The sequence below is a fragment of the Vipera ursinii genome, assembly GCF_947247035.1.
Source record: "Vipera ursinii genome assembly, chromosome: 9".
Taxonomy (NCBI): Eukaryota; Metazoa; Chordata; class Lepidosauria; order Squamata; family Viperidae; genus Vipera; species Vipera ursinii.
Genome location: NC_139523.1, coordinates 10,879,525 through 10,903,463, shown reverse-complemented (window position 1 = coordinate 10,903,463; position 23,939 = coordinate 10,879,525). Strand labels below are relative to the sequence as shown.

General features: G+C 43.2%; 2 protein-coding genes across 8 annotated transcripts in view; one reads left to right on the top strand and one right to left on the bottom strand.

Moving 5' to 3' along the window:
- MACO1 (macoilin 1) overlaps positions 1–18,182 on the bottom strand; it is a 64,304-nt gene extending 46,122 nt beyond the window's left edge. For 2 of the 4 annotated variants that reach the window (XM_083369755.1, XM_083369754.1), the window contains exon 1: positions 17,870–18,166. In XM_083369755.1, coding sequence (XP_083225881.1) covers positions 17,870–17,949 — 80 coding nt within the window. In that variant the 5' untranslated portion in view covers positions 17,950–18,166. Of the gene's footprint in view, positions 1–17,869 lie in introns of all 4 variants that reach the window. The other 2 variants (XR_014493317.1, XM_083369756.1) reach the window with 2 other exon arrangements.
- Positions 18,183–19,247: 1,065 nt separating this feature from the next.
- Positions 19,248–23,939, top strand: part of RHCE (Rh blood group CcEe antigens) — a 25,142-nt gene continuing 20,450 nt past the window's right edge. For 3 of the 4 annotated variants that reach the window (XR_014493318.1, XR_014493319.1, XM_083369774.1), the window contains exon 1: positions 20,923–21,178. Coding sequence is in view for 2 of the 4 variants with exons in the window: in XM_083369774.1 (XP_083225900.1) it covers positions 21,043–21,178 (136 nt within the window). In the remaining 2 variants the exon portion in view is untranslated. Of the gene's footprint in view, positions 19,457–20,922; positions 21,179–23,939 lie in introns of those variants that run through there. The other variant, XM_083369773.1, reaches the window with a different exon arrangement.

The window sequence follows — 23,939 nt, the reverse complement described above, 5'->3', positions numbered from 1 at the left end:
ACTGGCGCACCAGGCGAACCTGGGCAAAAGCCCCCCTGGTCACGGCTCCTATATGGTCTTCAAAATTGAGCCGTGAATCCAGGAGGACGCCCAAGTTGCGAGCCCTATCGACGGGGGGTAACACCTCACCCCCCATCATTAAGGATGGAATAACTTGGTTAACCCGAGATGCCGATATGCACAGCCACTCAGTCTTGGCGGGATTGAGACGAAGCCTGTTTCTCCCCATCCAGACCTGAACCGCCTCCAGGCACCGGGACATCACGGAGAGGGCATCACTGGGTTGGTTCGGGGTGGAAAGAAAAAGTTGGGTATCATCAGCGTACTGATGATACCCCACCCCAAAACCACGAATGATCTCGCCCAGCGGCTTCATATAGATGTTGAACAGGAGAGGCGAGAGAACCGACCCCTGAGGGACTCCACAAATGAGAGACCTCGGGGCGGATCTCTGCCCTCCTGTCAACACCGACTGCGAGCGGCCCTGGAGGTAGGAGGAGAACCACCGTAAAACAGTGCCTCCCACTCCCAGCCCCCTGAGACGCCGCAGTAAGATACCATGGTCGATGGTATCGAACGCCGCTGAGAGATCTAATAGGACCAGGACAGAGGAGCAACCCCTGTCCCTAGCCCTCCAGAGATCATTCACCAGCGCGACCAATGCCGTCTCCGTGCTGTGTCCGGGCCTGAAGCCCGATTGGTACGGGTCCAGATAATCAGTTTCCTCCAGGAACAGAGGGAGCTGATGCGCCACCACACTCTCAACAACCTTCGCCAGAAAGCGAAGGTTGGAGACTGGACGGTAGTTGTTTAAAACAGCCGGGTCCAAAGCAGGCTTCTTGAGAAGGGGTCTCACCACCGCTTCCTTCAAGGCGGCAGGAAAGACACCCTCCTTCAAGGAAGCAGTTATTACTGCATGGAACCAGCCTCGTGTTCCTTCCCGAGCCGCATAAGCTAGCCAGGAGGGGCACGGATCCAACAAACAGGTGGTGGTGCTCAGTCTCCCCATGATCCTGTCCACATCATCAGGGGAAACAGGGTCGAACTCAGTCCAGATAACGTGCTCAAGACCGCCTGATTCCTCCACATTAGACTCTGCCCAGTCAGAGTCCAAGCCGGTCCGGATCCGAGCGATTTTGTCCGCCAGATGATGACTAAACTCCTCGGCTCGTCCCTGCAAGGGATCCTCTCTCACCTCCTGATTAAGGAGGGAGCGAGTCACCCTAAACAGGGCGGCCGGGCGATTATCTGCGGACGCGATAAGGGCGGCAAAGTAGTTAGACTTCGCCGTCCTTATCGCCGCAAGATAAGACCTTATAAAGGTTCTTAACTGCAATCGGTCGGATTCGGACCGGCTGGATCTCCAACCACTCTCTAGACCTCGTCTCCGCCGCTTCATCTCCCGGAGCTCCACAGAGAACCATGGGGCCCAACGGGATCTGCGTCGGGTCAGAGGTCGCATGGGTACAACGCAGTCGAGTGCCCTGGTGGCTGCCGTTTCCCAGGCCTCCACCAGGGCATCGACTGGGCTGTGGGTAAGGGTGATAGGTATAGGCCCAAGCGCCCTCTGGAACCGATCTGGGTCCATTAGGCGCCTGGGGCGGAACCACCTGGTCGGCTCCGCCGCCCAGCGGCGGGGGATGGCATGACGGAAAACTAGCCTCAGGAGGTAATGGTCTGACCATGACAGAGGGGTGATGGACGGAGAACCCCCTCCCAGATCATCCAACCACTGTCCAGACAGAAACACCAGGTCAAGAGTGTGACCCCCCTCATGAGTCGGGCCCTCAATAACCTGGGTCAGGCCCATGGCTGTCATGGAAGCCATGAACTCCCGAGCTAACTCCGACGACCCTCCCAGTGATGGCAGGTTGAAGTCACCCAGGACTACGAGCCTGGGGAACTCCACCGCCAACCCTGAGAGGGTGTCGAGCAGCTCGGGCAGGGCTGTTGCCACACAGCTGGGCGCCAGGTATGTAAGCAACAAGCCCAACTGAACCCGAGGACCACACCTCAAGAGGAGGGTCTCACTCCCGGCCATCTGGACAATGGTGGCCTCCCGGGGACACAATGTCTCCCGAATAACCACTGCCACCCCACCACCCCTGCCCTGAGCCCGTGGCTGGTGCAGCACCCGGAAACCCGGCGGGCATAACTCGGTGAGAGGCACCCCTCCCTCCGAGCCCAGCCAAGTTTCCGTGATGCACGCTAGATCCGCACATTCCTCCTCAATCCGATCACGGATGAGGGGAGCTTTATTAACTACGGATCTAGCGTTAAAATAGACCAGCCTGAGCTCAGGGGCCTGATCACCCTCATCCCCGGGTAAGAGGGTGCTAACCGGAGGGTCGGAGCGCGCCACCGCTCGAAGATAGCGGGGGCGCGATCCCAGATGTTGATATGACCCTCCTCGCAAACACCTGCTGCCATACCCTATCGCCGTGGGGATTCGATACCCCACCCCCACATTCCCAGCGCCAGCAGCCACCTCCCCCAACCCCGTCCCACCAGGACCTCTAACAGGACCAGACTGAGTGCCGGTTACAAGTTCCCTCCCCATCCCCCCCTCCCTCCCCCTCCCTAACCTCCTAAAATAACCGGCTAAAAATCTGATCAGGGGCCTCTTAGCGCGTCTTAACTCGAGGCCCCTATCCAAGCCCAACCACCTCTCGGAGTCCCAAGGCTTGGGCCCGTCATTAAGGGGAGTATGAAAACAGGCGACAGGTCGCGCCCACAAGGCAGGAACCGCCCTAAGGGCATACAAGTCCGCTTCGGAATAACGATGGATCATATAGCACTCAATTAGTCTCTTGGGGCCGATGTTGAAAATATGGCCAAAGGATTGTTCATTGATGGTACGAAGATGGAAAAAGAACAGGTCCAGTGGGCATATCTCTCAATCTGCAAAGCCATCTCGGCTCTCACCCGAGATGGAGTTCCAAGGGACAACCTCAGCCGTCCTCTCACTCCGGCTGAGGAGTCTAGCTGGAGCAGAGAGAGACAAGGGGAGTCCTAAGCCAGGCCCACCCTAACTGGTCTCCCACACCAGAGAGGTGGTCGCTGACCAGTCCAGAACCGTCCTCCCACCACGGTTCGGTCCCGTCCACACTGGATTATCCATAGGGGGATCTTAGTTCCCATCAGGTATGGAGCTAGCCGTAATGCCTGCCTGTCAACAAAAGAAGTAAGAAGCAGGCAGGCCAGGCCTCTGTCAATCCTCACAACGCCAGCCCGCACCGCCAGTCTGGGGGGGGGAGAACAAAAGATTCTCTCCCCAATGTCCATCCACCAGTCCAAGCCATCCTTCAACGGCGGAAAGAAGTGATCCCAGCAGTCATGTTGGGTCCTGGAATTCACTAACATGTCCGCCGGGGCAGAGAAATAAGTGAGCTGCCAAAGGAAAGAGCTCTTCCTATATCCAAGATAGAAATATATCAAGAATCTCCTCTGCCAGCCCCCAGAAAGCTGGAAAAGGGTTTTGCAAGTTAGCAAATATTTGAGGACTTGGTTACAACTCTGGACTAGCTAACAGGTTTTGGACAGAAGTTAAGATTTTTCCTAAGAGTTTTCAGACATTTTCTATCCTCAAAAGAGAGATAGATAGATTGTGCTGAACTATCTCAGTCATGCACAGTACTCTCATCTTGCTTTCTGGCTGTTCCTTGTTATCAGCATCTTTTTCTGAATGACAAATTAAACCACACACCCAGTCCTCCATAATCTATTAGCTATTCTGTTTGTTTGCCAATAAGCCATAAAATGACTTGCAATATTATCCAAACTTGATCAGTGATAGGAAAGAATGTGTGTGTCCGTTTTAGTTAATGATTGATGGAAAGATGGAAACACCAATAAAAGTACCGCTCCCTCCCACAACCTCTTTGGCCTATTATACCAAAAAGAGTATAGATGAAGTAGTCTAATTGGACTAGATTTGCAGAGAGAGGCCCAGGAGGTACAAGTGCCTCCTCAAAGAAGCTCACCAAGTCATTTGCGGCTGGCCATTAAGTCAACTGACCTCAAAGGGTTGTGATTTAAAACATCTGGAGGAAGGAGATGTACTTTTGTTACACTGAGTTTTGGGAAGAAAAGAGAGATGTTCACCAGATATGAAGCATACTAATTAACAGCAAGTTAATATCTATACTTGCTCCTTATAGCTCCGGCTGGCTGAGGAATTCTGGGAGTTGAAGTCCACAGTCTTAAAGTTGCCAAGTTTGAAGACCCCTGGTTTATATCAACCTCAGCAATTTTAAGATATCTAGACTTCAACTCCCAGAATTCCCAATCCAGAAGGGCTTGGCAGGGAATACTAGTAGTTGAAATCCACGTTTTAAAACTGCTGAGGTTGAGAAACACCGAAATTGAATAAGTAACTGATAGACAGGTTTACATAAAGGAAACAATGAAGATGAGTAATCCAAAACATGGAATTTTCTAACAGGCTCAAGCAAAATTATTTAACAAGATTTTTTTGCTAATGGATAAAATATCCTCGGCCAAGAAGCAACTATAGCTGTTTGGAACAGCTGCAAAGACATTCTACTCAGATCTTCTAGGCTCCATGGAAAATGTTACTGTTGGAGAGATGGATGCTTGATTTGTGAAGGAAGCAAATCCTTTAAAGATCTGCAGTACCTGTTTCATAATACACGACAGGGAAAGAACCCATCAAATGGAAATAAAATCTGAACTTCTTTCAAAATTAAACCTGACAGAGATAGTCATTAACTGCACTACTTGTACCATAATAGAAAGATGTACAACAGAACCATTCATCATATTTGAAATCAAAAGATAAGGATCCCAAGACACTTTTTAAATATAAACATTAAAAATCACAGATCAAGGAAGAATAAAGAGCCATGGAGGAATACATATTAAATGGCATTAAGCCATTTTAAAACAAACTTGTCTATTTGACAAAGAAATGGAAATAATTATGCTCTACTCAACAAAAGTCAAATAAATTGCAGTTTTGCCACACACACACTTTGCTATATATAAAAGTTTCTACAACAAGCAAGAAAAATGTAATTATACGCTTGGTTTTAAATAAATGCAAAAATGTGGTGGGAGTGGAATAATGTAATATAAAAAATAATCCATGAAAGGATATTTTAGTATTTACCAATATTTACTGCATTGTGTATTATTAGACACTAAAATTTCTGCAGTATAAAGCTACTGAACAAAAGCAGCAGTCGTCACACATCAAAGCAGATTTGCCAGCTAAGGCACAGATGTTACTCTCTATTAGCATTTTTTTAATCCACCACTTCCTTTCACACATGATAGTTATTTGTGGCCACAGGGGGAGTGGGATGCCGAGCAAGCTTTTGTCAGGCTCCTCTCAGGTCTTCCTGGAGGCAATTCTTAATTCCCAAAAGGGTGTGGTTGTTTATAAGCTTGTTCCAGTGCACTACTGCATAGCGTATGTGGCATTAAGAAAGCAAATTTAGACATTGTAGAGAATCAGTCTCCAACAATAATGCATTCAGAAAAGACACATGGTGTATTATCCTTCAGATGGCATCCTTTCAGGGCATAAGTAGGTTGAAAATCCCAACTTGTCTGAAAGACAAAATGGGACAACTTGCCACGGCCAACTTGCTGTGGGACAACTCACCGCAGGACAATTTAACAATTCAATGTAATTATTTAAAATAAATAAAACAATATTTTAATTTTTGTCATTCACATTTCATTTTATCCTTCCTTTTGCATCAGTTTTTTAATTATTCTGTTTCATCATATCTTTGATATTAGTGTAACTCTTGTCCGGCAGCGAGTTGGCTGTGGTGAGTTGGCCATGGCACATTGTCATAGACCCCTGAAAAAAGGTATGGCTACAAGTTTCCTTATGGTGTGCCACCATATTAGGATTACCTGCATTCTGAAACTAGATTACCTGCAGAACTGTATCACGTGCTTATTCTGAATGCGAAAATTAGCATAAAATAGATGGTGAATTATGTTTACAGGAGTGTTAGGCAGAAGAATATTTTTACCTAAGGACAGACCTAAAGAGACCCAACTGTAATGGCATCTACACAGATTCTAAGTTGGTGTGTTTCCAAAGACATTTCTACTTTGCTACACACTTTTCTCTATGGGGAAAACTAGCACCAGGGATACAAAAGAGGAAGGAACTTGTTCAATTCCTCATAGACCAAACGTTTTTCATCCTTGACCTACAACATCATGTAAGCAACCATGAAGAAATCAGCATTGGAAAATAGGCCCCCATTCTTTCATCACAGAAATTTCTGTCCCCCCAAAAAGAGGGAATGTTAAGCAATTGAAGAAAATGGAGGCATTGACTATAATCTTTAGTGTACAAAAGATTATTTATCACTAAAATTGAAGCCAAAATCACCATTCCTATATGTACTAGCAAGGGACGCGGTGGCTCAGTGGGTTAGGATGCTGAGCTTGTCGATCAGATGGTTGGCAGTTTGGCGGGTCGAATCCCGAGTGCCGTGTAGCAGAGTGAGCGCCTGTTACTCTTCCCAGCTTCTGCCAACCTAGCAGTTCGAAAGCACGTAAAAATGCAAGTAGAAAAATAGGGACCACTATGGTGGGAAGGTAACAGCGTTCCGTGCGCCTTTGGTGTCTAGTCATGCCGGCCACATGACCACGGAGGCGTCCTCGGACAAGCGCTGGCTCTTCGGCTTTGAAACGGAGATGAGCACCGGCCCCTAGAGTCGGAAACGACTAGCACGCATGTGCGGGGGAACCTTTACCTTTACCTTTATATGTACTAGCAAAGCAATACCACATTCACAATCTATTTCAAAATCCTGTACTGAATTACACTCTTAAAATGGGCAGTTTTTACTTGTTTTTCTCGTCTCATCTTTGCATTTATGTTATTAGAAAACATACAACTATGCAATTTCTTAACTTCTACTAGCAGAATTTGGAACTCTCAGTCTGCTGTCTCACTGCCAAGCCTAAGAGCTTCTCATTCCTATTTGCTCTGCTACAAAGGGATTCCTTAGGAATGAACTATTCATTACACAGAGGTTCTTGTGGGCATGTGTCCAGTTGTGACAAGGAAAGAAGGATTCTCTTATGGCTTTCATCACAAGTTCATCACACCAGCTCCCCTAAGATGTGGCCTGCATTTAAAGTGCAGCTACAGGATGAGTACATCAAGGCTGCCACCGCTCTAAGGCAAGTCAGATGTATCTCTATCCCAGTTGACAATATTCAAACCCTGAATAAGATTACTTGCAGTTTTTTCCTAAAATTGTAACTTACGAAGCCAGGATAAGTGATATAAAAATTGAAAACTATACAGGTAGTCCTCAACTTACAACTTCCTTTAGTGACTGTTCAAAGTTACAGCAGCACTGAAAAAAGTGACTTATGACTGTTTTTCACACTTGAAAGTGTTGCAGAAAGTTGTCATGAGATCGACTTTTGCAACCTTCTGACAAGCAGTCAATGGGAAAGCCGGATTCTCTTACCTGTGTTAACTAACTTAACAACTGCAGTGATTCACTTAACAGCTGTGGCAAGAAAGGTCATAAAACGGGGCAAAATTCACTTAACTGTCTCACTTAGCAATAGAGATTTTGGGCTCAATTGTGGCCATAAGCCAAGGACTAACCTGCATTTCCATTGCTAAACCGTTCTTCTTTTAAAAAGCAATTTACAACATGTCAGCAAGATATACTTACAAAAGCTATCGGTTTTTTTTAAAAAAGGCTCCCTGGCTGTATTTTTTTCTCTCTGAGGCCTACATGACCATGTCGATGTTGTTCTCTTGACAGAACTACAGCATAAAAAAATGTAACAGTTCAGATAACGCAGTCTGATTCTCTACTTTTGAAGACAACTGGAAAAACTGAAGATAAAAATCAAAACTCTGGCATCCCATTATTATTTCTTCTGTAACAAAGCAGTCGAGATGCAACTCACATGACTAATGTGCTCCAGAATTGTCTTGTAAATTCAGAAGAATGTTCCCATAACATTTTAGCTTTATTCAAAAAGAAACATTTTATCATTTCTGAACTGCTTTTATTCATCAACCTAGATGCTGTTCAAACATATTTTTGCAATCTAAAAAGAATAGAATACTTTAGAGCAGAGGTCCCCAACCTTTGGGCACCAGGGGCCGGTTATGTGGAGAGAGGTTTTTCCACGGACCGGAGGGGACGTGGCTTTGTGTGCTGCCTGCATCCCGCAGATGGGGCTTTGTTTGTGCGGCCCAGTTGCTGGCATGCCATGGACTGGTACCAGTCCACGGACCAGGGGTTGGGGACCCCTGCTTTAAAGCAGGATTTCTCAGTCTCAGCATCGTTAAGATATGTGGACTTCAACTCCCATAATTCCTCAGCCAGATTTGTTAGTACTGCTTTAGAGTGGATATATGTATATTTTTTCAGTGCTTAAAATAAACCAAAACACTAGCCCAAGCAATCAAGATACAAAAAAGTTTAAAAAAACATTTAGCAAGTGATTGCCATGCAGCAGCTTATGTGCTTTATTCTATCCACAGAATCAGAGATGACCAAAAATGGCCAGACCAGGAGTAAGAAAGTATCACCAGCTGTGCACGACATTTCAAAACTGACCACTTAGATTTTCCACAATCTTCTTGCTAAGGCACTCCTCCAAAACTTCTGTTATGACACAGTCTGGCTGGGCCATTCCTCCCTTTAGAACTAGGAAAATTTAGTGTGGCATCTCTCCAAACTGGCACCTTATTGCCAGATGTGCAACGCTAAGTTGATTTCTTGATTCTCTGTCCAAACCTGGGTAGGCTCCTAGACTGAAAAACATATTAATCCAAATTAAATAGTAAAGCAGTTTACTCTGAAAGGCTCAGAACTGCACTCTGCATTGAAATCAGTGCAGGAATCCCAATGCTTTATTTAATATTATCTATAAACGACTTTTCACAATACAGTAATATCTATTCTATATTCATTTGCTTCTACCTACTACCCACTAGATACAGAGGCCAAGTGTACTATAAATAGAATCAGTACATTATCATAGCCTATGATTTTCAACAATCTGCTCCACAGTTCTTTCTGAACATTTGCTATGTTCAACAATCTTTTAGCCATATAGCCAAACTCAATATTCCTCCCATTTTCTTATATCAAGGAAATAACCCTATGCCAAATGATAAGGAAAACTCCACCTTAAAAAGTAGATCCAGCATAAAATACCTTCATAATTATTCTTCATTGCAGCATGGTATAATTCAAGCTATTCTGTTGCCCTAATTACACCGCAGTTTAAAGCGTATCTTGTATTTGATACCTAGAAAGACTAAACAACAATTGGAAATACAATTGTTGCAACAATTGCAACACAACTGTTGCAACATGCCTAGTGGTAATTGTGGTTATCAGCACTTTAACACCGAACAGCCTATGGACATGATGTAAGATCAGATCTGTAACTGCCCTTGTCTCTCTAACACTGTTATTCTCAGAAAACCAGGTTCGAAACCTCACACGTACAACCTTCTGGGCTGAGATGCATCATTTAGGGGTTTTGTGCCAAAAAAAGCTATCATTATAATGAGCGTAATCAGTCCTTGAAATGGTTGTGGATAATCTTTGGACTTTAATATGTATAACATGGGTTATAATTTTAGGGTTGTTTTTTACATTATAGTGTTGATTCCAACAGTTTGATTGCATTTATTTATTTATATTTTGTATTTCTTAATCACTCATCTCCCTCATTTTTCCTGATTTAACTTAATGGATCTGCATCTCTGCTACTCAGAATTATGCATGATCATTTATAGCTTGGGCACAGATCAATGTGAACATTTCATGAAAGTCAAAACAGAACTCATCCTGTACTAAGTAGTCCTTGCTGAAAGAATCTCCTACTGGTATTACATATAAGTGTAGTGCCTTTCCAATTGAGATACTGCTACGTTTCACCACTAGAATAGAATAACAACTTTATTGTCACTTTGAATGTACACTAATTGGCATACATTAAAATTAAATTTCGTTGCATTCAGCTCTCAAAGGATCACCACCTCCGATGTACACTACATAAATATGATAAAAATAAATAAATACGGAATTATGCATATGCCCACATATATTATATGTCACAGAGAAAAAAAACAGTCTAGTTCGGGTTATGTATACATGTGCATGGCGAGAAAAACAAATCTTGGGAGTTTACCAGACGGATGGCACAGGGAACAAAGCTATTACAGAACTGGGTAGTCCTGCTAGAAATACTTCGAAACCTCCTCCCAAAGGGGAGCGACAGAAACAGACCGTAAAGTGGATGCGTGGGTTCTCTAACAATGCTTTGAGCTCTAAGTACATATAAGCGCTTATAAGCAGCATCCTGAATACCAGGGACCGAGCTTCCTATGATCTTCTCGGCTGTCCTTACCATTCTCTGCATGGACTTTCTGAGGCCCTGCTGACACCAAACCAGACGATGCAAAAAAAAAAAAAAAAAAAGTCCTAGTCAGATGATAAAATTTTCATAGCAAAGTATATTTGAAAGCAGGTATGAGTCCAAAGATGCAACCATGAGCACAAACTACTTTTGTTTGATTCTCCTTAATATGAGAAATAAAGAGATAAGTTAACTGATTTGATAACTGATCTCTATATAAAAATGCAAAGACACTGCCCCCGCCCCCGCCCCCCCAATTAAGAACAGGACTGTATCTGAAATGATGGAATAACTCAATTGAAAAATCTGGTAATGACTGTCCTCCTAGGCCACTGCGGCAAAAATACCCTCCAAATATCTACAACATTTAATTGAGCCACAGCTATTTCAGGCCCTAATCGTTTTACAAGAATGCATTTGCTTGCTTGGTACCAAAACTTATCATTTCATTTTTAATAAAATTATTCTGGGGGAAAAACTGACTAAACTATGATATGGTAATACCTTTTAATAATGGAACCTACATTGCTGAATAACAAATAATATGCATTCATATTGTATACATCTGATGTATCAATACTTTTTTTCAGAGGAGAAAAAAAGAAATATTTTGCACACAACCCTGAGCAACAGATCCATATGCCAATGGAGCCTCCCATTTATTTTTCTTAAGCAGCAGCCAGAGATCCTGATCCAGCAAAAGACTTTGAGTCCTGTTTTGGAATGGGAAGGAAGGCCTAGGAATAGGTTTTCAGCAATTTAAAATTAATGCCACTGCTATGTACGTCATTTGGCTGCAGCAGCAGAGTGACAAGGTAGCATGGCATACTCCATTTGTTTGGCTGGCAAAAACTGGATCTTTCCCTTCCAGAGCGGTCTCCTTTTAATGGCTATCCCATCTAGTCTTTATTAATAATTTGTCTACATAATACAATCTATCAATACATCCCATTACAAAGGGAAACTAAAAGATGGAGTGGAAAGGAGCGGGAGAAATCTAAAGATAGAAATCATGTAATGTTTCAACTTAGTTCCAATAGTAAGCATCAAAATAGAATCCATAAAAGGTGAGTTTTGGGATAAACATAAAGTAAGTACGGTAGATTACAACACAACACAATACAAGAGGTATTTGGTAATGTTACCTAAGGAATGTGCTTTTTGTTCTTCTACCCTCAAATCGTTCTCATGTAAGGCAACGGCAAACCACTTTTGTAATAATTCCACAAAAATGCATGGAGGCATCCACTATTGTTTTACTATTTATTTATTTATTTATTTATTTATTTATTTATTTATTTATTTATTTATTTATTTTAATTCCATTTATATCCCGCCCTTCTCTGAAGACTCAGGGCGGCTTACAAGCTTGACTTTAGACTGTAAATATATAGGTATGGTAATCTGGTTTTTAAAAAATGCCTAGAAAATATTAGTCCATACACATACATTTACTAATTTAAGAAACTAGTAAATTGTATTAGCTGCGAAAAGAAGCTGTTCTTTTTGGCTACCATGTAAACTACTGGTCTCTTTAAAAGGTTAACAAGAATGACCCTTCTAAACCCTCATTCTTCCATCCACAGCAATGATCACATTCCTTGTAGGAAATCCTGGGTTGCTTATGGCTATCAGACAAGTTACTCCACAGTGCATCCAATCCAAATAGTCATCATATTTACAGAGGCTAATTTAGCACAAGATTTCTCAAATTTCGATGTTAACATGACAATTCTGCAATTATGCTAGCTCTGACAAAACATGGTATTATAGAAATATTTTCAACTAGCGATCAACGTTTATGTAAGATCACATCCATTCTCTGTAAGCTTATAACAGCTTTCTAAAATAGATCAGTATTACATTTATTATTTATTACAAATCTTGCACTGTGATAGAATGCTGAGATAATGCTTTAGAGTCATTTCCTGACTTTATAGCTGAACTAAGATTTAAACTAACATGCCAATAAGAAATGATTAGTGCCCTGCAGAAATGTTGACTTCCATATGTTAGTTGGAAGTCTGGTAGTGCAATTCTACATAAGGCTGTTGAAACCTGGTTTATACCCAATGCAGTTTTAGCTCTTCAACTAGATCTTAATGCATATGTTCTAGAAATAAAATAGTAGAGAAAACTGGAAGTTTATTCAAATGTTATTACTGCATACATCAATAGGAACAGACAGGGCTCCTAATAATGCTATACAGACTCATGTTTTTTTCAACCAATCCATCCAACAATAGCATTTTAGTATAGATACACTTCTATCCTAATATCTTCTTTCCAAACCTTAATCACCTATGCCAGGGGTAGGCAACCTCAGCTCTTTTATGACTCGTGGACTTCAACTCCCAGAATTCCTGAGCCAGCATGGCTCAGCATAGAAACCTCTCCATTTCTCCTCAGAATGGCTGGCTCAGGAATTCTGGGAGTTGAAGTCTACGAGTCATAAAAGAGCCAAGGTTGCCTACCCTTGACCTATGCCAAGTGTCAACACTGCTAACATCGGATGTTCTTGCTTTGACAACATTGGAGATGTAGCCATTTTCCTTATGTTTTATTCTTAGAATTAAGAGTTAGAATTAGATGATACTGGGGGGTGGGGGAGGGGGAGGAACATGCAGGGGAGTTTAGTTAGACATAACAGTATTGTAACCAGTGTGAGAACCAAGGTTTTTTGAAATAAGAGATGATAAGAAATGGCAGGTTGGAGAACTAGAGGGAAAGCTTGCATTTCAAACTAATTGGAGAATGTGATTTATGACTGTTAAATAGAGGAGGGAATTGTGCTTTAATACTATGTGCTCAGGGGAGGGGAATTCAGATTTTGGCTTTGCCCGTGTACGTGCAGATGCTATGTTTCTCAAATAAAGATTCTTTAAGGTAAACAGTGCCTCGAAGTTCTTTGAAGAGTTTCGTCTGTCAGAACCATGACACCAAGTCCTTCCATACCAAATCCCTGCTCTGCAAAATAAAATATTCCAAATAAAGCCAAAAAAATGTTCTTGGTGTGTTATCCCAAAGTGCAAGGTAATATTCTGCCATGTTAAGATTAAAGAAGCACAGGAAGCTGGTACAAAGCTAAACTCGTGCATTAATCTAATAAATTAATCATACATCTGAAACATCTACCGATCAATGTTCAATAGGGAAGCAGAACATAAATCTTGCAATTTTTAGCCCCATGTTTGAAAGAAAAAACAACAACCAGGATTATTAAGTCACCCCATCTTCCGTGGCCTGGCGAAGCAGCACAGCAAGATCTGGGCTGAAGGTTGGGTCAGGGACTCTGGGACCATGCAGAACTTTGTCTGCAGCATGTACTGTGTGTAGCAAGTTTATATTCTGACTCTGTCTTTGCTGGCATCTGCAGGGAACAAGAGTCCTGTTTATGCCCAAGCAAGTCTTCTGTCACTCAAGATCAAGAGTGGTATTTCAAAACATAACCATCTAAGAGAATAGGGAACCTAAATAGTGGCATACTCATTCTCAACAGTACATTACAAAAATAACCATCAAAGGTTAGATTTACAGACTTACAGATTGAAATTAATTCTGTTGTTCGAAGGGCCATGCCTACTTCTTTACAGGGAAGGATTATCTTAGTATTATAAAGATAAATGAGCAGTCATAGAAGAGAGCTAATTCAGGAAGCATCAATAGCTACAGATGGGCTCTATTTGGGATCATCATTTTTCAAAGCAAGCAGTTAATAATTTTGTTTATTTGATCTTGACTGGGCTAAGATTCTATCAACTTTGTCAGATCAATGAAGAAACAGTCCCTGTCCAGTGCATTTTGATAGCTTAAAAATAACTAGGCCAGACCTCCGTTTGCTTCTATGAAAGATTTGGTCAGCCTTAGTTTCTCTCCTAGCAATCTTTTAAAATACACTCACCCTCAGATTGTTTTTATAAACTTTTGTTTTGTATAAGTAATAATTGGGAGAATACAGGTACTGATATAGCCTGCCCTGTCAACTGTTTTCCTAAACATTTAAAAGTACTACTCACTACTATATATAGAGCACACTCCAGAAATATGAGAAAAAAAATATATATAAGACCTGGAAAATAACATTCTGCTATTCTTAAGCAGTTAGCTATGCAGTATTACATAACAGAACTTCAATTCAAGTGGCCAAATTTCCTTTGGGGGGAATATAGGTTTTCACAGATGGGTCTCATTATAAGTTATTTTTTATGACGGTTATTAATCTGATGTCTCTGAAAACAAAACTCATATAGCAGTGGGTATGAACTGATATTGTGATCTCTCTTCCTTTCCCAGTCATTGTGAAAACATAACTCCTCCTCAGGCTTAGCCAATGACAAGTATAATTTGTCTGCCAAACTTTGTATCTATTAGGCTCTTTGTAGTTATATAAACTGGCAGCAATATAGCATTTTCTGCAAATTGTGCAGTACCTTACACTGAGAAACTATTGAAATTCATGGTTGGAAGAGGTGAATAAAGTAAAGCACTGTGTTTAGCTAATGATAATTACTGAAAAATACTACTGCATATAATGTGCAGAAACTAAATCACCATAGAAAATTCCAATTCTTTAATATCTTTCTCACCAAAGAAAACAAACAATTTTTGATAAAAAAAGAAAATAATGCAGAAAAAAACAGACATGGAAAATTGAAAAACCAACTGTGATTCTCCAACTTGGGAAGGAAGCCTTTAAAACAGTGGTTCCCAACCTTTTCTATACCCCACACCCCTAGAACGCTTCTGATATATTCTTGCACCCCTTACAAAAGTTCAAAATAACGGCAACAAATTATGCATACTATAATTTTGAAAACCCAAGTTTTCGCACCCCCTGGAATATCATCTCGCACCTCCAGGGGTTGCAAGCACCCCTGGTTGGGAGCCCCTGCTTTAAAGTCTTCAGAAAGGTTTACAGTAGTTACAAAAGGGGAAACGCCCTCATTTAAAACTTTAAAGCCAAAACAAGTTCTTTCGGTAAGGGATTGTGGCAAATAGTAAAAGGGTAGGAAAGCAAACACAAGAAAACTAAGTACAGAGAAAAACATAAGATGTGTAAAACTGTTGCAGAGAAGGACTGGGAAATGTAATTTCTGAGCAAATAGTAAAAAGCAAATCATAATAAATGAGTTGAATCATTACCAAGGCTCATTGACAAGGAACACTAATGGCATGAGGGCACTGAAGTAGCTTGGCAAAGCACAATGGGGAAGTATGAAAAGGTGAGACTAGGCTCATTAATGTAGAGAAGGGCTATAGGAAGAGACCCCTACATCTGTAGAAAAGAGTTATCACGGTAGGACACAAGTACAAAGATAGCATAAAAACTACAAAATCAGTAGTTTCCTACAGAAAACTCTGTCAACGTAGTGCCGAAGCAAGAAAATGGATGTCCTCTGGATTTGAGCAGCCACAATTTCCAGCCAGTGGGAGCCAAGAGTGTTGGCCAAAGTTATCTATTTCTCATTTGTCCTTTCAAAAGGTGGTTGTTTCACTGGGTGATGTCATGAATAAATGAGTAGGAAATCAAAATAATCCCTGAAAAGATCGCCAAATGGAAGAGTGGAGAAGAATCTAAAAGTTACAAGGGGGATTCTAGAACATGTTTTCTCTATGAGAGGGAAACTATGGATGGCTTCTAATTGTTGGATTGGTAGAGTTTATTTATTTATAAAGTTTATTTGCTGCCCATTTCATATCCAATGACTCTGGGTAGCTCACAACATAGAAAGCTTACAACATAAGATTTGAGAGCGTCAGAACAATTTGATGAGGCCTAAGACAGACTCTCAGGGCAAGATTCCTGGTGTAGGTGTGGTGTAACTAGAATGAGGACCAACCACAGGAATGACCTCATACAGAGCCATGCAGAAGATCACACCGTTGGCAACTTTAAGCTGGGTTCACTTCAACTCTCAGAAATCCCCAGCCATCTTGGCTGGGAAATTTTGGGAGTTTAAGTCTACACACCTTAAAGTTGCCAAGGTTGAGAAACACTGCACTGGAGAATAAAGAACGATGGTGGGAACAGTAGACCCGGGAAAAATAAATGTTTTCCGATCTATTCAGGGCAACCTGGTCTCCCCAAATATGGGACCGAGCATATTGCTTGCATTCGCCTTTCAGCCCCAATCTAGGAGCCTTCTCGGGCAGTGACCAACTATGTTTTTGTGTTAAATTTTAAATTTACCGACAAAGGGTTAAAAGGAGGCTATCCTAGTTTCCCTCTTTGTCGGTAAATTTAAAATTTAACACACCCAGGAGAAAAGACTTCCACGGAGTGCAGGTGTCCAAGCTTGAAGGGCAGACCGTGCGCATAAATGGGAGGCAGAAATGAGGCTTCAGGAAAGGCACTTTGGTCCACAGACCACAATGTTCCTTGGAGAAAAGCTGAAAAAAAAGAAGCTAAAAAGCTGCTCTCAGAATTGTGGTTTAAGTGAGTGAGAAGATCCTCCGAAACAGGCTTAAAATCTGAACCACAGTCAGATTTTGACTGTTACTGCTATTACTCTTACTTTTTTACTGTTATTGCTATTACTATTGCTATTACAGCTGACTTTGTAATAATGCCGCTTGGGTGTGTGTGTGAAAGCCCTAATAAGCAGGCATATACATAGAATGAAGGCTACTGCTAAGCTTGTAAGCCGCCCTGAGTCTTCGGAGAAGGGTGGGATATAAATGGAATTAAAATAAAAAAATAAAAATAAAGTCAGGTACGCAAGGGCCTTAACGCGACTTCACTACCTTAGCCGAGGTGGGTCACAAAGCTCTTAGCAGTCCCTCCAGACCAGGGGTCTTCAAACTTGGCCCTTTTATGACTGGCTGAGGAATTCTGGGAGTTGAAGTCCACAAGTCATAAAAGGGCCAAGTTTGAAGACCCCTGCTCCAGACCAACTATTCTCCCCCCAACCTGCTGCTCTCCAGAGACTCGGGACTACAAAACCAATTCCACCAAGCCAGCATCCCGCAGGTCAGGCCAGCTGCAGTCCTGAGTTTGGAAAGGGAAACCGAAAGGAGGTCCTCCCTTCCTCAGGGCCACTTCCAGAAGCCGGGCAGAGCTTTCTTTGGCCTCCGGGAGGAAGTTAGTGGGGAAAGGCCGGTGACCCGCAAGCAGCCTGCATTACAACTCCCATGCTTCCCTCCCGTTCTTATCAAAGGGGTTCGCACAGCTGCGGGAGGGGATTGAGGCCGGCGAAACGGTCCTCCGGGCCGGCTGGGGCTGATGGGAAAGGCGCCGGCCGGGAAGCCCGGCGGGTCGGCGAGGCGGCTCCGGGCGCGCCATCCAGGGGCTTGGGAAAGCCTCTGGCTGGGTCTGAGGGGAGCCCGCGCGGGCCTGAGGGCAGCTGAGGAGGGCGGCGGCGGCGGCGGGGGCAGCGGCCGGGCCCACCCCGCCTGAGGGGAACGCGTCGGCCGGCTCCTCGGCGCCGCTGACAGGCCGGGTCGGGCGAGCCAGGTGCGGCCTTACCTGCCGTAGATGCCCTCCGTGATGCGGTTCCGCTTCAGCGGCCGCCGGAGTTTGCTGCAGTCGGCGCTCCGGCGCTTCATCCTCCCGCCCGGCTCGGGGAGTCCCAACCTGGCCTGCTGGCGGCGGCGGCGGCGGCTGCTGCTCCTCCTGCCCCGCCCGGGTCACGGCGACAACATCCGAGCGCGCCGGTCCGCCGAAGGCCCGGAAAGACTCCCGCTCCGCTTTGGTGCTCCGGCTCTGTGTCTCCCCGCCCCTTCCTTCCTCCCCTCTTTTTCCCCCTCTCGGAAACAAAGAAATAAAAAATAATTTCAGATCCGTCCCTCCCCGCCGCCGCGGCCCCGCGCGCAGGCTCCGCGCCTCGCCCCGCCTCCTTTCAAGCCCAGGCCAATCGGCGGCGGGCCAAACAGAAGGGCGATGCGGGGAAGAATCAATCAGCGCCGGGCGAGGGCTAAGAGAGGCGGGCGTGCCGGCCAATGAAAGGAGCAGCAGCGACCGACTGCCCCTTCTTAAGATGACAAGGACCGCCCAGTCGCGCGAACCACCGTGCTGAAGGTCCGAGAAAGGATTAGAAGATTGAAGAGGAACCTGTCCAATCCTGGGGCGGAGTTAGAGTGGAGGGGCGGGGTAATCTCAATATTTCCCAATGGGAGAGAGAAAGAAAGGTGTTCGTTTTTTTTAATTCGATCTCATTCTTTGGTATGGGATTAGGGTACGATTAATTGACGTAAATGGTGGCTAATAAACTCCTCCCGTCAACTGTGACCCGAAGATCAGACGAGGCAAAGACTAATGCTCCCGCTACTTTCTAAAACAGGCTCGCGGACGGATCCGCCCACTTACAAAAGTGATGATACGTTTAGCCAATAAAGATGGCGCTCGACAGAAAGGGCACTGAAGACGACCAATAGAATTCTGGACTAAGTGGGACTGGGCGTAATAGCCGTGCAAAGTGTCCTGGGAAATCGAGTCTTGGGCCAATCGGGGTGGGATTTCCCCCCTGTAGCCTTTTGTTAAGGTGGCTGCCTATCTATATGATCTGGAGAAGCTTTGCGGTGGCTTTCCCCCCCTTCTCAAATTTTCCCATTCCTTTGGAGTCTGCATAAATGTGTTCCTTTTTCAAAATACCTATTTATCTTCCCCATCCTGAACAGTTTTATTGGGAACTAAGTTGGATCAAGTTTGAGAGAAGGATTTCTCTTGGGTGTAAACATATTTTAAGTGTTACTCAGAAGTTTACTCCTGAAAAAAAAGTATCTGCTTGTGGGGTTTATTTCTCAATCAATCATTTATAGGATTGGGTGGAGCTAAGAAAAATACACAGGCAATGAAAAAGCAAGGCCTTTTTTGCATTTACAGCAAAATAAAATACATCCCTCTCTTCACTAGCAAACGGACATGCTGAGACTGGCTTAAGAAATGTACTGCAGAAACAGTCCAATAAACCAACATAGAAAGGGCTTGTAGGAGAATGAAGGATCTCAAAAAAAAAAAAAGCGTAAACTACTGTGGGATGGAGTTCCACCGATTGGTTGCCCATGCAGAAAAGGACATATGGCTTTTCCCTGATGCTGCAACAAAAAGCTACAAGTAAGCATGGAGAGAATGTTACTCTGAGCTTACTCCATCATGAAAGAATAAAATGTGGATGTAATCTATGAGGAAACACCTTATATTTTGAGGAAACACCATATATGTTGACGTAACATGAAAGTTGATTATCATCGTCACTGAAAGAATTTACTTGCAGAAACTTATGTATGGAAAAGACTTATAGTCAACAATATAAAGGTTTCTGCTCCAAGGAAGATAATTTCTGCAATGATGTTTTTCATCTCATGGTTTACTTCCTTTGCTAGTGCTGCCATTGCCACTGGCTTTATTTTAGACTGCTTGAAAGCTGTCAAAGAGGCTCCTTCAAGAGCCAAGCATAACAGTGATGATTCCATGTCATATTCTAGACTAGAGTCTCATGAAGAGAAGGACAGAATCTGGAAAGTGGCCCCTGAAGTTGAATAATGCACTACAGGTAGACCACGTTTAGCGATCATTTGCAGATGTTGACCAAAAAGTAACCTTAGGACCAATCTTCTTCACATTTACACCTTTGCTGGTCTGTAAAGCAAAGTAAAGCTAAAATAACATTGTAAACACAGTTTTGGTTTTGAATAATGACTTACAAACTTGCCAATGGTAGTTGGTCACTAAATGACTACCTGTAACCAGAATTTATGCAAGTCCATAATATGTTATTTGTAATGATTGGCTCATATGCCTTGCATATACTGTACAGGTAGTCCTCAACTTATGACCACAATTTTCAAAATTTGTTGCTAGGCGAGACATTTGTCAAGTGAGTTTTGCCCCCTTGCCTCAGTTAAGTGAATCACTGCAGTTGATAAGTTAGTAACCTGGTTGTTAAGTGAATCTGGCTTCTCCATTGACTTTGCTTGTCAGAAGGTCGCTAAAGGGGAATCAAATGACCCCATGGCTCTGCAACAGTCATAAATATGATCCAGTTGCCAAGCATCTGAATTTTGATCAAGTGACCTTGGGGATATTGCAATGGTTATAAGTGTGAAAAATGGTCATAAGTCATTTTTTTCAGTGCTGTTGTAACTTTGAACAGTTGCTAAATGAACAGTTGTAAGTCAAGGACTACCTGTATATTGCAAAAAGTTTGCAAAAAGAAAATTAACCATAGCATTTGCTGAGTTCTTCTTGGTTTAGTGAGAACTGCTTAAATGCACATCAATTTGGAACTTTGCTTTTGCTCCAGGGAGGAATTAGCCAGGAACATGCAATTTACATTATCATTGCGCTTGTCTGCTCTGAGTTAAAATAAGCGCACGTATGTCAGGCTCACAAAGGTGATGAGAATATTTAAGTGTCTACTTCTGGGAGGTTTTCAATAGTACACATTTGGGTGCAATTCCCATGATTGTATACCATCAGCTTGCTCAATACTAATCAAACATCTGTCACTACAGGGTCCCCTGGCCTGTCTTAGATAAGGGTTATGTGCTTTGCTAATTCCTTCTAAGAACTCTTATCACCTTCACAGCTTTCTCTTTTCTTTTCTTTTCTTCCAACAGAGACTCATGGAATGTTTGAACCAAAGGGACTGTATTAACTCTTGCCTGCTCCTTGGTTTGTTGCCTTCTTCTTAAGCCACGATGTCTTCCCAGTATCCTCCCAATCTCCGGATTCGTCTCCCTGCACTCATTCTTCTTTTGGAAGCTGCTTTAATCCTTATATTTGGCTTCTTTGTTTCTTACGAGCAGAGTCAAAACCTTACAAGAGACTATCCAGGTAAGATTGTTTCCTGTTGGGGTTGAAGACTGTCTTCTGTGGCAATGGAAGGTTAAGTAAAGGCTGATATCTCAGAGGAGTTTGTCCCCTCCCCCCCCCCTTGTGCTGACTTGCAGCTTCTCAGCTCTGAGGAATTCAGCACTGTTAATTGGGTTCAGCCCCAGTTGGGAGGAAAGGATACAGTTAAAGATATAGTGCAAATCTCCTTCATCTTTCGGTAGAATTGAGGGAGATGCGTGGTTGAGGTCCTGAAGAGGCTTTGGCACAATCTAGAGATGCATGGTCCAAATTTGAGGGTAGCCTCTGCTCCCCAAAACCTCAGATTTGTCCCCTCCCCAACCTTTTGCCAAATTGCTATCAGATTCTACTTTTTAAAACGAAGGGTGAAATTACTTGCTATTTATTTGTATCCCATCTTTGTATTTTTATGAATAATTCAAAATGACAGACATATCTAATACTCCATGCTATTTTCCCCTCCAGAACAGCCCTGTGAGGTGGGCTGGGCTGAGAGAGAAGAACTGGCCCAAAGCCACCCGGCTGGCTTTCATGCCTAAGGCCATACTAGAACTCATAGTCTCCTGGTTTCTGGCCTGGTGCCTTCACCACCAGAACTAAGTTCCTGTTGTTGTTGTTGTTGTTAGTTGCGAAGTCGTGTCCGACCCATCGCGACCCTATGGACAATGTTCCTCCAGGCCTTCCTGTCCTCTACCATCTTCTGGAGTCCATTTAAGCTCACGCCTACTGCTTCAGTGACTCCATCCAGCCACCTCATTCTCTGTCGTCCCCTTCTTCTATTGCCCTCAATCTTTCCCAGCATGAGGCTCTTCTCCAGTGAGTCCTTCCTTCTCATTAAGTGGCCAAAGTATTTCATTTTAACTGAATTGTATTTACTTTAAATTAATTCTCATCTAGTTTTGCTTCTGATTCCTTGCCATTTCTTCTATTCAAAGTCAAATATAATACTTGGCCCGAAAAGTTTTGTAGGGCCAAGTAGTTTGGTTGCGCCAAAGCATTTTCCTTTGCTCTTAGTTAACGTGGTAGGGTATAGATCTGGAGCACAGGCCACCTCAAGGGTGTCTGCTGTGTGATCAAAAGTGTCAAGATGATGCATACCATCCTGGCACTTCTTTTCCATTCAAAAGTTCCACATTCAATTCCCTGCCTGTGACTGAACTAAAGGCACCAAAGCCTGAGTTAAGATTAGGAAGCTTCTAAGGTGACATGATTAATTGCTGCTAAAGGAGGGGTAGTGGTTTTAATATCAGGCCATTTAGAAAGAGGTAGCCAGCTACAATGCCTCCGTGCTCAGAACAACTTGCTTCGTTCTAATCTAATGGAACTGTTTTGGAGTACAGCAGCATAGAAAGGCCTGTGAGAAATAAATATATAAGGTGTGCATAGTACTACATAATTAAATTACAGCTGGCCAGGAAATATCCCAATAGTCATTAGATGGCAGCAAATCCTCTAATGCTTTGCTGCCATCTAGTGGCTTTCTGCAGCTTGCAGCCCAGATCTGGAACTAACTACAATAAAACAATGATTTCAGACAACAGTAGTACAGTCAGTGCTTTTTTTGTAAAACAAAAAGGTGCCGGAACTCACACACGTCATACAACCCACGTTGCCTACCCTACAAGGTTCCATCCAAAAAAGGTGCCGGAACTCCGTTCTGAGCGTTCTATGAGAAAAAAAGCACTGAGTACAGTAGTAGTAGTAGTAGTAGTAAGTGTCTAGGGAGATTCTCGATAGTAGTAGTACTACTAGTAATAGGACCACCAGAAGTAGCAGCGTTTCTGGTTCACCCTGAGTCTTCGGAGAAGGGCGGGATATAAATGGAATTAAAATAAAATAAATAAAAATAAAGTCATACTTAGCAAAAGCCATTTGACGGATAACATAGGATGATTGTGCTAGGAGAAGTAAGCCAATATTGCAGCTGAGTTCACACACTTTGATAAGCCGTGATGTGGTTTGTCTGGTTTTGATTTAATTTCCTAGTCTTGGCAACTTCCAGCCGCCTGGAACTCTCCACCCAGAATTACCTTTTCAACTCCTTGCGAAGAAGTTAGTTATCAGATGGGCAGCTATATAAATGTTTTAAATAAATAAAAGTTCAGGTATCTGGAAGTCGCCAACGTTAAGCAAACATTTAATGAAAGTTTTGAACTCTCCCATTGCAGGAGGAGAACCATGCTCTATGACTTAGCTGTATATGCCAATTGGGCTACTGCATGAATCATGTGTTGAAGGAAAAGTCTTCATTATGGTTCAGTCCAAGCTGGGGATAAACAACATGGCAACTGCTTTAGGAAGAAGGTTGCAGTTTACTGAAGAGGAGAGCCAGACAGAAAGATGGCTCTAGAAGGAAAAAGAGAGATGAGCACATGTAGGGAGTGGGTTTTTATACTCTTTGGAGCCTTTTGTTTGGAGTTCTTTCCTGTTCCTGTTTTAGGCTTTGTGTTTCTTGAGACATGTATTCTGACCTGAGTCTAGGTGTGCCCTTTGGCATCTGTGGGTTAATCCTATTATGTCCTGTCTTAGACTTTGGGTGGGTTATGTAGATTTTAGGTGTCTTTGTCTTCGTAATCTTCTAGCTGGGGGCCTCCAACCTTCCTGGATGGTTTATATCTGCATTTCTATAGAGCTGGTTTCTGCTTGGGGGAGGGACACTTGGGGCTATTAAGAAAACTGGGCATGCTTTTCTGCCTCTTTAAGATCTTTTTAGGAAATATATTTTTCTGCCCTTTTAATATTT